General features: G+C 39.5%; 1 protein-coding gene across 4 annotated transcripts in view; it reads left to right on the top strand.

The window, feature by feature from the left end:
* ERCC6L2 (ERCC excision repair 6 like 2) overlaps positions 1–16,400 on the top strand; it is a 60,091-nt gene that overhangs the window by 40,694 nt on the left and 2,997 nt on the right. The window contains exons 19-20 of one of the 4 annotated variants that reach the window (XM_044446299.1): positions 9,127–9,195; positions 13,195–13,376. In XM_044446299.1, the coding sequence (XP_044302234.1) occupies positions 9,127–9,195; positions 13,195–13,376 (251 nt within the window). Of the gene's footprint in view, positions 1–2,609; positions 4,415–9,126; positions 9,196–13,194; positions 13,377–16,400 lie in introns of those variants that run through there. The other 3 variants (XR_006416286.1, XM_044446300.1, XM_044446301.1) reach the window with 3 other exon arrangements.

Here is a 16,400-nt window from a genome sequence, read left to right as displayed (position 1 = left end):
GTGGTGTGCATTCTAGCTGATTTTCTATTATTGTTGTTTTGAATGATCTCCAAGCATTTTGAAGGGATTTCGCTCTCTTAACTCTCCCTTTCAACTTCCTTTTAAAGAGTTCCCTCAGTGTAGAGAAATTTCCTCTTTTGAAGACAAATGTGACTTTACTTTCTTTATGTCAGCTATTTCAAATGTATGGAAATGCAATAAACTAGTAAGTTTACTTTCCTATTAAAAAGCTGAAAGCCCTCATATGCATTTATAGGATTGTTAGTGAAAGGGCTCCCATATCTTTTTACCCTGCATAAATATATAGCAGTGTTTTATTTGGTATTCATAAAGATTCTGTCAACAGGTGCATGTGTGTGCAGAACTGATAATAACAAATCTAAAGAGGCAGCACATTGACTCATTTCTTGTTATGTGCTGATATTGGAATATTGTATAGTATATTGTCTCCTCTTAGAATCTAGCAATTTCTTGAAGATTGGCTGTCCATTAAGAGCAAATGTGCTGATCTAGGCTGTTGTATGTTCTCAGCATTGCTATTGATGAATACATTAAACTAGTTCATTTGGTTCACAATACAGAAAAAAATTACATCTATGATGCAGCATTTCTGGAACATTGCCTTTACACATAGTTTCCTAAAATGGTTTGTAAAACTGTGATGTATTGTAAACATATTGGTTCCAGAAAGAGCTAAGTGTGGGGTTAGAAGTAGGATACAGCAGCAGCACGGCTGTTCAGGAATCAGGCCATGTCAGGGAATGGGACTGACTGCCAGTCCAAGTACTAAGGGTTGAGCGAAAGGGAGAGGTTTTGTTTGTGTTAGATACTTATTTGGAAAGAGATCTGAACTAGAAATGAAACTGCACTGTTGGTAGGGGAAAACTGCCTAGTGATTTATTTTACTTCCTATACCACATACTGTGAAAAGTTATTTATCTGCTAAATTTATTTACAGTGTTTTCAATGTAGGGGTAATTTACATACAAAGTTACAAAGAACTTTAAAAAGGGCTGCATGTTTTTCCTGGTCTTGTCTGTGCATTAACCTTTGCAATAGCTGTACAAAACTTTGAATGCAGAAGCAAATCAGTTCCAGTCTCTTCATACTTTTCTGCTGGCTTTTCAGATATGTTTGTATGAGCAGATATCTGCTCATGCAGTAGGAGTTTCCCTTCCCCTTCTCATCCCTGAAATCTCTCACACCCAACCAAACCTCTGTCCCTCTGGAGCTGATTTGAGGCATGCACGGGAGGCTGTAAGCAGAAGGAAGTATTTGGATGCAATGGATGCAACCCATTATTTTGAATGATCACAATCTAGAGGAAATCAGTCATACCTAAACAGTCACATTTCTCTATATGTAATTTTCTTCTGTTTTGAAAAATCTCTGGCCATGCTTATCATATGAGTAGAAAATATAAGCACAGATGTATAGTGTAAATCTGCTGCTTGACTTAGGTATGGAGAAACACAGGGCCAAGTTAATGAACTGACACGTAAGTAGCCCAGTCGTAAAACCTGCATCAGAGAATAAATGCTTAAAGAGATGTCACTATCATTTTACAGTGTAATATCACTGAGTGCAGGAATGCAGAAGAATATTTACAAATGTACCTCTTTCAGTGTGTTGTTAGCATTGCATGAAGGCTATTCTGCGTTGGAGGCAAATGTGCAAATGTTAAAACTGGGAGAGCAAGTTAAAAGCCTACTGCTACTTGGTGAATTAATTGTCACAGTGAATGCTTAGAAAACTCTTTCTTTGGCATCAGATACTGGAAGAGAGGTACCTTCTATGCAGTTATATGATACTATTTAAACCATAAGGTGGTCCTTGATATTATAATGTACTTTCTACCTGCTATATAGATTATTTTCCTGCCATCCCCCAATACTTAGTTGAAACAATGAATGAATAATATCTTCTTATACTGTCTAATTGTTGCTCCAAGTAGCATAATATTGACCATCCTGATTGGCAGTGTCTCCCCAAGGAATCAAACAAGGGCCTTTCCCAGGTGTGCTGCCTGTCACAGTTTTCACTGGGGGTGCTGGAGAGAGAATGTAGAGGGTTCACACACTTTGTGTGAAGATAAAGAGCAATGCAGATTGTTAGAGATGATACATGTGCTATAATGACTAGTGTCACATCTCAACACTGTCTTATCAGCATCATTCATGAAAGGAGCAGAAATAAGTCATATTAATAATTTTCCAGGGCAGAAATCCTGTACATATTTACCAGACAATAAATCCCATTGATGGCTGTGGACCATGTGTCAGATTGGAGCATGAAATCATGGAAAGCAGGCTTAGACTTACAGAGACCATTGGTTCATCTAGCCTTGTATTGTTGCCATGCACTAGGAGTAGCTCTCCAGGATTTCAGGCAGAATTTTATCCTAGCCCCTCCTGGAGACATTAGAGATCAAACTTAGGGTCTTCTACATGCACAGCATGTGGTCTTCCACTGACCTAGTGCTCAGTAAGCTGAGCGACTGTTATCAGTGAATGTTTGTTGTGTTGGCTGAGCCATGGGATGGTGATTTACTGCGATAAGAAATCTATTCTACAGTTTCTCTCTCTCACAATTGCTTATTGTGTTGTCAGAACTTGATGGCAACTCAAAATTCCCAGAAGAGAGCCATTTTGCAAGAATGGCCACCACTGCTCTTGCCAAACAGATAACTAGAAATCATGGCCAAGATCTGCCCAAGTTTGGCGCAGCAGCCAGAGGGGTCTTGGCTGCTCCTGCCTCCTGCTCCAGAGACCTTTGTGCCTAGAACTGGGCCAGTGGACTGGATCCAGCTATTTGAGACCACGCCACTTAGCTCACACTTGAAAGACTTTCTCCTGTGCAACCAAGAAGGGACAATCCCCACTGAATCCAGGCTCCTCCTTCCCCTCTCCTGTTCAGTAGGAAACCACTCAAGCAAGAGCGGGGAAGGGAGAACTTGAATAGGCAAGGATGAAATTAAGAATATATAATGTGAACAATAAATATGAATAACACATCATAGTCACAGAAGAACTTCTGGTTGAACATTAGACCACGGTTATGCCATTATTAACTTGTCACAGCTTGCTTATGTACAATGGAAGACTATTCATTTTGTGTATGGTAATTTAGTGTATGTACAGTACATTTAAAACAGCCATTGCATAACATGGAAGTATATCTAATTTTTAAAAAAATATCATTGGGGCAAAAAATAAGAAATCAGTATAGTTAGTCCGGCTCCAAAGTGACTAGCTGGCGCAAAATGTACTGCCTTGTGGGAGAGAGTTAAATAAAACTGGATATTTATTTCTAGCTGAAATGTGTCAAGTAAGATTTGCTAAGGTTATGCTACTACTTTGTTACACTCCAGCAATGTCATCAGATCCTGACTGACCTTAATATTGGGTGTTTGAAATTTCTTATCTTTAATGTTATTTCACTTTAAGAGTAGCCTGCATCCTTTAAATGAAACCATAAACATAATTTCAGCCTTCTGGAGCCAGGGGAAACATCCTCTTCTACTGTTTCCAGTCTATTTTGAATTGTATGTCTGGATTCCTTAATGAATTCCCTAATTAATTTCTGTGTTAATTGGCAAAAACAGCTTCTGTGAAACAGCTGAAATAAGAATTCAAAATTACAGTGGTATGGGATGGCCTTATTTTGCTTGTTTTTTGCTTTAAGTTGATGTTATTGAATGCTCTGTGCAAAGAGGTCCCCTTTAAACACAAATATACATGCACAGCAGAGAAACCATGGTAGTAAAAAGGAAAAATTACTTCACCCAATAATTATTATGAACAAGGACAGGATATATTTAAGGGCTTCAAAGAAATTGCATTACACTTTAGAGTTAATTTGCTGTTTTAATATGTGGAAATATACTGGTCACAAAACTTATATTGTACCTCTTGGTTATGTGGAGCCTCTTTTTTCAGTCAACTGCTTGTTTTCCACTTAAGTTTACTTAAAGTTTTACTGAAAAGAAATATACAAAGACAGGCATTGAATTGAGGATTAATCACTATGGCAACCAAAATGTGGTGACTGAAAAGGGGGAGGATGTATTCTCCCCTCAGCTTCCTGCCAGCTGTCATATTCAACCTTTGCGGCGTGAATCCAGTCCAAAATATAGACTGTGACTGGCTCTGAGAAATTATATCTGTATATTTATAAATTGGTACAAGTATCACACTATAAAAGAAGACTTAATCCCCTGAATTGGATGACAGACACTTGGCACTCTTGACAGTGTTTGACAGAGAAATAACAGGATGCTTTGTAGTAAAACCTGGATTAATGGTAAACCCCTCTTTATGTTATTGCAGTGTGGTGTAAATGAGAGAACTAAGCATTCTGTCAGCCTAGGGGAAAAAAACGTGCCCTTTCTATGCTCAGTGCAGGTTTAAGTGCTCCATGGAATACTGTAAATACAAAAGTAGTGTTATTAAGAACTTTTTTGTGGCATTTATATTTTGTATTACATAGGTATTTTTCATAGGTCGTGTAAACAAAAGGATTTCTGTCACTGCAGTAGAATTGAGTGCAGAGTATTTGTACCAATCTTGGAATCAGCAAGAAAGCTGAAAGGGGAGGGAGAGCCCCTAGGTTTTCTATTGTCTTTTTGGTCCATGACAGGGAAATTAACTACACTAAAGGAAGGGGAGGGAGGCAAACCCTTGTATTAATGGACTTCAACATTTTACTGAATTTTATGTTTCAGGATAATAAAGAATTAACCAGTGTGCTTTTAAAGTTTTTATCAAGTATACTGTTTCCATGCTTCCTATGCCACAGTCACTTCCGTTTGGAACAGGTGCTGTTTGGAAGCTTTTTAAATTTGGTGATACGTGCTTTGCTTTTAAAAGTTAAACTTTTTTTTAAGGATTTGAATTTACAGAGGAAACCTACAGTATGACATAACCGAAGTGTAACTGAAACATGGTGGGATAGCTTCCATGACTGGAATTCAACAATAGAAGGATATCACATTTTCAAGAAGGTATAGAAAGAGTTGCATTATATACTGAAAATACATATTTCTGCTCAGATATACAGGAGGATGAGCTTAGTAGCTCCTTTGAGAGCATATATATATATTAATATTAATGGAACAAGGAATAAAACCACACAGCCAAGGAGAAGTTAAGGATGAAACTTTAAAAAAAACACAAACATTGCCAGTGTTTCAAGGAGGTATGATGTAGTAGTTATAGGGGACTTTCAGTTTCCTTGATATCTATTGGGGGACACATTCTGCCAAACACAGCCCCTCCAAGACATTGCTAACATGTGTTGCTAATAAGTTCCTCCTACAGAAAGTGGAGGAAGGAACTAGATGAACAACTGTCCTTGACCTGCTTCTAAGCAACAGGGAAGACTTAGCAGACAGACTGGTAGTTACAGGAGCTCTGAAGGAAAGTAAGTGTGCCATACTTCAAATTTTGATGCTAAAGGAAGCAAAGACCAAATCTGGCCAGATACCTTAGATTTTAGGAAAGCTATTTTAATAAACTCAGAACAAGATAGGTCCCATATCAAGTGACTCTAATGAGAAAATGATTTTTAAAAAAGGAAATTCTAAAGGCACAGTTCCAACATGAAAATGGTAGAAGGCAACAGGACAAGCCAGTGTAGCTTCACAAAGGGCATACAGTTGATCTGAAAAGCAAAAAAAGGACACATATGGGAAGTGGAAGGGAGGCCGCAGTACAAAGGAAGAGTACATGCAGGTAGCACAGCTAAAGCTGAGAATGCAATGAAGTTAGCAAGGGATGCTAAAAGCAACAAAAAAGCCTTTAGGCATGTCCCTAGTAAAAGACAGAGAAGAGGAATGGTGGTTCAACTAAGTATGGATAATAAAATTGATAACAGGTGACAAAGAAAAGACAGAAGTGTTCAATTCCTAGTTTGACTCAATATTCCAAAAAGGCATCTATGACCTTCCTTATGAAAGGGAAGTACAAGCTGAAGGAGCAGGATGGCAGCTTGAGACTGATAGGTCAAGGATCACTTAATTAGTTTGAATGAGTTCAAATCTCCATGGCTTGATGAGATGCATCTTAGATTAATAAAAGAACTGAAGAAAGAACTCTTGAGAACCACTGTATGTTATTTTTGAGAAATCATGGAGAATGGGGGAAGTGCCAGATGACTGGAGAAGGGCTGATGTTGTCCGATCTTCAAGAAGGGAAGAAAGAAGAGCCTGGGAACTACAGACAAGTCAGTCTGAAATAATTACTTGGGAAAATTCTGGAGTAGCTTATGAAGCAGTCAGTCTGCAAACACCTTGAAAACAATGCAGTGATTACTAGAAGCCAACATGGATTTGTCAAAAAACCATCCTGCCTGTTCTCACCTTTTGACTGGGTAACTTCCCTTGTTGACTGTGGGGATGTTGTGGGCATAATATATCTTGACTTCAACAAAACTTTTGACAAAACAACCTATGACATTCTGATCAACAAAACTATATAAAAGTGGGCTAGATGAATTGGACTCAAAGAAGGTGCTTCTCAATGACACCTTCTCAAACTGGGGAGAGGTAACAAGTGGTATACCACTGGGTTCAGTCCTGGGTCCAGTGCTCTTCAAAATTTTTATTAATGATTTGGATGGGGAGGTGCAGGGAAAAATGATCAGATTTGCAAATGACACTAAACTGGGTGGGGTGGGATAGCTAATCACCTGGAAGACAGAAATAAAATTTAAAGTGATCTTGATAGGCTGGACTGCTGGAAATTTAATAGGGACAAATGGCAAGTTCTGTACTTAGGAAAAACAAACCAAATGCATAGTTACAAGATGGAGGATGCTTCGTTCAACAGTACTGCAAGTGAGAAGGATCTTGGTATTGTTGTAGATCATAAACTGAGTATGAGTCAACAATGTGATGTGGCTGTGAAAAGGCAAATGCTGTTTTAGGCTGCATTAATAGAAGTATCACTTCCAAATCATGTGACGTACTGGTTCCTTTTTATTCAGCACTGGTTTGGCCTCATCTAGAGTATTGCATCCAGTTCTGAGCTCCACAGTTTAAGGAAGACAAACAATGCAGACAAACTGGGAATGGTTCTGAGGAGGGCAACAAGGCTGATCCAGGGATTGGAAATAAAATTCTGTGAGGAGAGATTGAAAAAATTGGACATGTTTAGCCTCGAGTAGAGAAATCTGAGTGGACTGAACAGGATAGCACTCTTCAAATACTTGAAAGGTTGTCACACAGAGGATGACCAGGATCTCTTGTTGATCATCCCAGAGTGCCAGACACAGAATAATGGGTTCTAGTAACAGGAAGCCAGGTTCTGATTGAACATCAGGAAGAACTTCCTGACTGTTAAAGCAACCCAACCACAGAACAATTACCTAGGGATGTTTTGGGCTTTTCCACACTAGAGGCATTCAAGGTGCAGCTGGATGTAGTTGTTTAGCTTAGAGTGCTGCACTGAGCAGCGGGTTAGACCTGATGGCCTTCTTGGCTTCTACCGACTTGACTATACTATGACTCTATGATTCCATGATAGTAGGTATAACTTTATTTGTGGGTTTGAGAAGGGAAAGACCATTCCATTCTGTATTGTAATTTCTTGCCTCATTGCAAGGAGGTGGCTGGGAAGCAGAATCTGATCAACAGAAAAGACCTTGACTGACCTGTTGACTTAATTATTACTAGCACTCTCCTAGGTATACCAGGCATGGTAAATTTGTAATGGAAATAAATTGATCTGTTTATTGATACAAAATAGTACTATGAACTTAAAAATAGACTTGGCAATTCAAATATCTAGAAAATAGTAGAAAGCAACCCTTTAGTCCCTGAGAGCCCATATTCTGGACAATTGGATAGTTCAGAATCCCCCCCCCCCCCCCCACCCCCCCTGCCTGGCTGCAGAGGCATAGGCACTCATCCTCAGGTGTGGGACCCTGAGGCTCTTTTCCTTCTGGCACAGTCCACTCCAGAAGTGGCTGCTTCTGAGGTCACAAAAAGTGACCCTGGACAGCTCTTTGAAGGGAAAAGGGAGGGCACGATGCTGGGCAGTAGAAGAGGGGCCAGGAAACAAAATGTCCAGTGACCTTTCTTTTGTACTTTCCTGCCCACCACTGGTAGGTAAATTAGCGGAACAGGAGTCAAAGCCAGCTTTCCACCACCTGGCAACAGCCTGGCAGGAAATGGGAATTTTGAAGCCTACAAGCTCACCCATTTCCATCTATGGGGATTACATTCCCTTAGGCTTGCATCTTTAATGGCTTAAGAATAGGATTGGCAATCAATCAAAGCAAGATTGGCACTTCCCGCTCTAGCATTACTTTACCTGGTATCTTCTGGATACATTGGACTTCAGATCCCAGAATCCCCCCTAGGAAAACTACCATCATTTTTTTTATCATTGGTGGCAAATTGAGCCTGCAACACATAATAAACATGTAGATTATTTTACTTTTACATAATCCATGGGGAAAATTCAACTGGGAGCCCTACTTGGCACATTCCAGCATATTTTTGAAACAGGTAATGTTATGATTTAGCATCTGCTGTGAGGCCTATTCGTGTTTCTTTTAATGTCTTATTAGATATTTGACTTAGTTTCTCCTTATCAACATGCCTTCAACATGAGCCAAGATGCCAAAGTCTCACATGGTCTGTTGCATCAGCAAAGTTCCAAGTGGCTTAAATAGAGTTGATTTTTCCATTGTTGTCATCCATTTTGGTCCATCATGACTGCTCTGATGTTTGCTAACTTTGGTGGTTCCTTTGGCTTCGCAGCGCACAGATTAACAGCAATATCAACAAAATTTTAACTTATCAAGGTGGAATATTTTCTCTTCTACATGATACAGTTTGAAAGGCAGTGGTGTGCTTGAAGCTGTGCTGAGCCTAAATACTTGATTGTCACTTGTAAAAACTCACAGATGTTAGTTTGGATGGATGTGCGGCTTTGAGTATTCAACAGATTCAAATGAACCCAGTATTCCGGCATCAACAGGCATTGCTGGTGGGTTTGTTTAGCCAGTTGGCTTTCATCCAGAAGGCTGAGTTAAGATACTTCAAGGATAATTCATGATTGCTTGAAGCTTGTTCGCCCATTAGCTTGCAGGATAGTCTGTTTACAGAAACTTATTTTTTAGCCGCCAGGCAGAAAACTTCAAACAGTTAATTTTGAGAAGAATTTCTTAAGAAAAAAAGAAGAGAGTTTTGTAAGTACATTTAGAATTGTTTTTGTCCTTTTCAAATTACAGATGCCATCTGTAATAATTTATTTAAATAGAAGTGAACAATACTAGTTTTAACAGCAATTCTGTTCCCTTACAAAATGAGAAAGCTTGTGGCTGCTTACCTAACCTGGCTATTTTCCAGATAGGTTTTTTTTTTTAACTAGACACAAAGCTAGATAAACCTTTGATGTTCGGCAGATGTTTAGGTCAAATTATTTGATATTATCTAATGAATAAGGTCAACAAGTTGAGCTTTCTAAGATTTTACTTCCTGGCAAATAGATGGGGAAGAAATGGAGGCAGTGACAGATTTTATTTTCCTGGGCTCCAAGATCACTGCAGACTAGGACTGCAGCCAAGAAATTAAAAGATTCTTGCTCCTGGGGAGAAAAGCTATGGCAAATCTAGACAGCATACTAAAAAGCAGAGATATCATCCTGCCAACAAAAGTGTGTATAGTCAAGGCTATGGTTTTCCCAGTTGCAATGTATGGCTGTGAAAGTTGGACCATAAGGAAGGCTGAGTGCTGAAGAATTGAGGCCTTTGAATTGTGGTGCTGGAGGAGACTTCTGCGAATCCCCTGGACCGCAAGGCAATCAAACCAGTCAGTCCTAGAGGAGATCAACCCTGACTGCTCTTTAGAAGGCCAGATACTGAAGATGAAACTCAAATACTTTGGCCACCTAATGAGATGGACTCCCTGGGAAGAGCCTAATGCTGGGAACAATAGATGGCAAAAGAAGAAGGGACAGCAGAGGATGAGGTGGCTAGATGGAGTCACTGAAGCAGTCGGCGTGAGCTTAAGTGGACTCCGGGGGATGGTGGAGGACAGGAAGGCCTGGAGGAATGTTGTCCATGGGGTCGCAATGGGTCAGACACGACTTTCTCGTCTAACAACAACAAGAAGATTTTAAAGATTTTCTAAGAAAGATATTGATATGATGATTAAACCTATTTGCTTTCCATGAATTCTATTATACAATGTTAGTGTCCATTTGAATTCTCTGAAGGTTGCTAATACTGTAGGAGCCCCAGATTGCCCCAGATCAGAAGCAGGAGCCCCAGATTGCCCTTGGGAAAGGAGAAGCATATGAGGGAGTGGTAACTGCAGTTGGTAATGGAAACTGTTGGCCATCCACCTTAAGGGTCTTTGGCCTGCTCACCTCTATCCCTGCGTATAAAATTAGTTGCTGACTAATGTAATACTGATGCAGTTCTAAACTTTTTCTGCACTGCTCAACATTTCTGCCCATTCTAGACACATTCCAACCATCAAAATCATTCAAGGACACCTCATTTTTCTAACCCCAACTCAGTGATGGTGAATCTTTTAGAGACCGAGTGCCCAAACTGCAACCCAAAACCCACTTAGTTATTGCAAAGTGCCAACACTGCAATAAAACCTGAAAACTGAGGTGTTAGTTTAGGAAAAACAACTCACAGCCAGTCGAAGCAAATATATATATATATCCTTGGCAGTGCACTGACCTGCCATGCGAAAGCTTAGACGAGTCATGGCTAATGAGTCGCGGCTTGTGACATCATTGCCTGGCACCACTACTTTCTGAGCATGCACATGACCCCTATGTATGCTGTTGCCCGATGCTTGGCTGCTGGGGCGACTTGGCTCGCATGCCTGCTGCGGCACGTGTGTCATAGGTTCGCCACCACTGTCCTAGGCTATCTTACATATATCTTCTAACAGCATGCCATCCTGTTTCTCCTATCTTACTTTGAAGATACTGCTATCTTTGTCATTTATCTAGGTTTCCAAACAGTTGCAGGAACATGATAAGCATTCCTTTCATTATGTGGCCAGAGGCTGTAGACAGCACGCTATCTGTGTGATCACAGCTGCTGCACCATCCTTTGCTAAATGTCTGAATCCATTCCAAGTTGGTGCTTTTACTGCAGCTGCACCCTTCTATTGGCGCACAAAAGCGTAGGGCAAGTGGTTGTGCCAAAATAGGACCAGGGATAAGATTCTATTGAAAGATAGGTAGGCAAGCTACCTATGGTTGAGGCTACAATGCAGCTAACAGAAATCTGTGAGAGGATCAAACTGTTTATCGGGAAGCAAGCCAAAGAGGATCTGAGACATTTATTTTGGGGTTTGGTGAGTTGGCTGAATGTTTGTATAAATGCAAAAATTAGATTTGGTTAGATTCAGAGACAGAAGTTCCTTTGATCTCATGAAATCCATTATTCAAATTAGTCATGATTAATCTTAGATGCATCAGTTTCAGTGCGGTGTGCACTGAAACTGAACAAGCCTACTCTGAAGGGTGTGCACTTATGTTAAATGTTGCTTGGTTTAGGTAGGGGGATATAAGATTGCAGTCTAAGATTAGGCCCTACAGTTTGAATAATTTCCTTTGGATATAATGCATGGTTATTGAGAATAGAAGCTATTGTTGTTGCACAGAATGAGGTATCTCAAGTGAATTTGTACATAAATACTGTAATGTGGTGGGTACTTTTGGGTATACTATAATGTGGGATACCTTTGACGATTGCTCTGAAATTTTGGTTGTTCTCAAATAGAGCAGGTATGTTATTAACTCAGGATGTACTTTGCCAGATCTGAAACGACTGGTTACCAGTCAATTTACAAACACAGTTCAGAAGTCTCCCCTCCCCTCCCCTTCCTCCTGATCCCAGCCATGTAATACAGGTCTAAAAAACTAATTTATGTATATAAGAGCATATTGCTTATTTGATTCTGTTTATTTGGCAATTATTATATGAACTTGAGGCCACCCATTAGGTCCAGACTGGGTTAGTGTGGTGTTCCTTATATGGGACTGTCTTTAAAGATAGTCTGAAAATTGCAGTTAAAAATTTCAAAATGTAGCACTAAAATGTTTTTGATCTTGGCAATCCTATCATGTTGCTGTTGTATGAACCAATTTGATTGCCTGTTTGTTTCTGGGTTCAGTGAAAAGTGCTAGTGTTCACCCTTAAAGCTTAATGGCCTGGGACCAAATTACCCCAAGAACCATCTTCTGCCGTAAGAATCTGCTTAAATTATAAGTTTGTCTTTAGAGTCTGTGCGCTCCTGAACAATGGGTAGGTAAAAGCAACACAATCTTTTCAGTTGGAGTGCCAAAGGTGTGTCCTCCATTGGTGTTCTGTTGGGTTCACTCTCTTCCTGTTTATAGATGGATTTTAAAGATCTATTTATTTGCCCAGGTTTTTAAACACTGTTCTGCAATGTATAAACTGTTTTAGTTTAATGTTTTAGTGCTGCTTAATTTTTAAAGATAGGACTGCATTTATATTTAATGTTGGTTTTCTTTTACAATATCTCATTGTTCACTTACTTTTTGTATGTTATGTTGTCTTAGTGGTCTGTTCTATAAAAGTGGGATATAAATTAAATAATCTGCATTTCAGCTAGTCTTCTCTCTGCCTATTCCCCATACTTGGAAATGTCCCATCTATACTAAGGCTCATCATACCATTTAGCATGATGAGCCTTACTGCAGAATAGATGCAGAGGTGTCATAGCTGAAGTGTTAATTGTTTATGGAGCACTTATTATTATTACATTGCATTTATATCCTGCCTTTTCCTCTTGTGAGGAACCCAAGGTGATTCTCCATTCCATTTTTATTCTCACAGAAGCAACCCTGTGAGTAGGTTAGGCTGAGAGTCAGTGACTGTCCCAAAGTTATCCAATGAACTTCATAACTGAAGAATCCTGATTTCCCAGGTACCCAGTCCAGCACTATAACCACTGTAATACCTGGCTCTGTGACCACTGTAATACCCTGGCTCTTTAAAAATCAACAGTCAAATTTCCTAATAGAAACATCAGAAAGATGATGGAGAATACCTTACAGTCAACTAAAAAAAGATGATAAGTATACCATGAACTGGAAACTCAGCTAAGGATAAAAATCAAATATAGTACCAACACCCAAGACAGAAACAAAATTACAGGAAATACTTAAGTGTATTATTTCTAATTTGGTTTAGGAAGACAGAAAACATTCAGAAGAAGTTTCTTCAAGGAGTACCAAGAGGGATAATTCATTAGGTGTAAGCAGTAAGCCATCAGTTCTTTATCTTACACATCCTGTATGCCAGAAGCAGAAGAGAATCCACCAAATAGGCTCAGTTACCTTCCTAGTTGGAAGAACACCGAAAAGAATCCGCAGGTAAGAATACAGTGGTGGATTGTAACTATATCTTAAAAGGGCCTTAGTTTCTTCGGTTCTCACTGAACCTCTGTTGTATATGGTTTAGCTTGTGGTTGGAATTGTTGAAAAATGATATGTTGCAAATGAGTCCTTACCGGAACTTTTAAAGTGGACCCAATTAAATTCCCGTAAATCATTTTGGGATAAGTTAATGCAGGATAAGCTGCTGAGTGTAAGGTTCAATCTTCCAAAGTCTTTCCCTACTGATTTGTCCAATGTTAGAGAGAAGGCTTTGGAATTGTTGAGGATATTAGACCATGAGGCTATTAATCTAGATGCTAGGAGATGCTGCTTCCCTCATTTGGGGGACTTCTCAGCCCCTATTTTTCCTCTTCTACCAAATTATTTTACCTTTTTAACAGCCCCAGCTCTTTTTCCTGACTAGAGTAAATGCTGTATCACTTGCAGAACAGTTAGGCTGCTGTGAGGGTATTAGCTACTCCCAAAGACCCTGCCCTTGTGGCAGAGGTGTGATTGAAGCTTTACCACATTTCTGTTCAGTTGCCACCTACTTTCTTCTGCAAGAGCAACCCTTATATTGCGTTTACTAGGTTCCCTCTCTGCTCACATGATTTCCATCTGCCATTCCTTTTGGCAGGCAGTGATGGGTATGTCACCCTGTCTGGGTAAAGTTTATATTCTGTGCCTTAAAAACTTGACAGGCATATGTTAAAAATAATTCTGGGGTTAAACATCAGTGAGCCTGTTGATATATATCAATATATTAATCCATTTCGCCAAGGTTCTGATTTTGGAACAGGAACACGATATGTTGCAAGAACAATATTATTTTGAAAAATTGTCATTTTCCCAGAAAACAAATTCAGAAGACACTGTGCAAGAACACTAAGACAATGCAATTCCTTTAGCTCATGGTACCTACTCTTTTGTTATAGAGATCATGTTTAAAATGCATTTCAAATGTATCTGAAATCTTTCCATGATGGCTTATTGTCACTGTAATGGTGTCCTTATTGAAAGTAATGTTGACCCGCAATATTTAGGAGTTGCCTTATTACCTGGCAAACAGTTAATAGGCGACATTAATGACTGCAGCATTGTTGTTTATTATCCTATCTACAGAAGTAACTATTGCAGAAATTAAAACCATGGGGTGAATAGGAGTTTTTTTTACAGGCACCATCTTTCTGTGTGCAAGATAATAATGACTATACTAATTACTGCTGCTTAGTGAACTCAGTACCAGTGAACAAAGAAATACACACATTGCAAATCTGGATTTTTGTAATCATTGCCATAGTTGTTATAGAAATTACTGGGGCTGCCATGATGTGGAAGACTATGTGTTTATTTGGGTTATACTATTTGTAACCAGCAGCTTCTCTTCAGAAGAGATGGTTTTAAAAATGTGTGAAAGTAGATCTTAGGTCTTTTTAATCAGCAAGCTGAGTCTGACCAGCAGCCTATTTAGCTCTATATTGTCCACACTAAATGGCATGGGCTTTCCAGCATTTCAGGCAGGGCTCTTAGCCAGCTCAGATTAGAGATGACAGAGACTGAGCATGGGCCATTTGCACATGCTTTATCACTGAGTTATGGCTCCATAGATATGTGATTGTAGAAGCAGGTCTGTCTATCTGAAATTACATGTTGAAAGGAGGTAAGGAAATTGAGTACTTCTCCCGTTTTTGTTGACCTCCTGTGGATTAGATAGAGCTCCTTTGTGAAATATGCAGTGGCCCAAAATGTCACCTTTCATTTGAGGGCGCCTTCATCATGCATTTATGACTGAAGTGGAAAAGTCTGAACTTTAGCATCTTCTTTTCATGTGGTAGAGTGCCCATGTGAAATCTTCAGAACTGCCAGGTCAGGAAAAAAATAAAATATTAGTTTAGAAAACTTTTCTCTGATGTAGTAATTTTAGAGATTTCCCTCTGAAGCAGTTTCAGGTAGATTTGCTCCCCATGTGGAAATCAGGCATTAAAGGGAAGGCCCTGCATGTGATCTTTACTGCTTCAGAAATAAAAGTAAGAGTTTTTAGACACTCTGACATCTGGCTTTGTACTTCTTTCTAGCTGTACATGTCCAGATATTCATTTTCTATCTAATCTCTACATTGGTAGCAACAGTTGTTGGCATTCAACTCAATAGCCCAGTTAAGTTGTCATTTAGTAGAAATGCAGCTCCAAATAGTTTACAGTAAATAAAAAGCAACAATAAGATAGATCGGGGTCTCCAACATTTTGGGGCTGGTGACCACATTTGGAATTCTGAGTTACTACCATAGGTGCCTGCACAAAATGGCTGCCATGGGGGGATTGTCCACTCATAAAATGACTGTCATGGTGCATGTGGCCAGTCACCAAAAAAAACACCAATTTATCGTAAGGCAAACTAGTGAGGTTTTTTTAAAAAAGCTACTTTGCCAAGTATTGAGCAATGCATTCTTATTGTGAAAACTCATTACAAAAACGGGGAGTGCTACGCAGAGACTGTCTGTAAACTTCGTGCAATCTATTGCTAGGCCACTGGGAGCAATAGAGATTGAAGGCTAGAAGCAGTCACTTCTATGGCCACTCTTACCAGGGGACTCCATGGTGTTTTCATACCAAAAATTGTGAAATGGCAATCATGGGTTCTGGATAACTGGCAAAGGCAAGACAGGGCTGAGCTTGAGAGGAATTTGGTGAATGCTAGAGAAATGGATTCTGTCAAGCTTGGATGCATGCCCAGTTTCAGAAAACTAATCCTATCAGGTGGGATCTCTGGAGTTGGGTCCAGAAAACACAGCAGAACCACAATGGTAAGATTTCACCATGGCTTCTCCTGTGTAAACCTGCCAGATGGGCAATAGTTCTGACAATGCAGACTGTGCTGTTAGTAGTAGCTCAAATCATCTCTTCTCTGAAAAGGCCCATTGATCTTGATTTGGTCATAACATCAGCAGTTCTTTTAACAGTTTACAATAGGTTGTGGCTGCTCCTTTCTTTCCTAGTCTGGAAATAAGTGTTATTGACTGAT

The sequence above is a fragment of the Varanus komodoensis genome, unplaced genomic scaffold (genome assembly GCF_004798865.1).
Source record: "Varanus komodoensis strain SLA01 unplaced genomic scaffold, ASM479886v1 scaffold5, whole genome shotgun sequence".
NCBI classification, from domain to species: domain Eukaryota; kingdom Metazoa; phylum Chordata; class Lepidosauria; order Squamata; family Varanidae; genus Varanus; species Varanus komodoensis.
The sequence above is the reverse complement of the archived record's forward strand: the minus strand, read 5'-3'. Positions and strand labels throughout refer to the sequence as shown.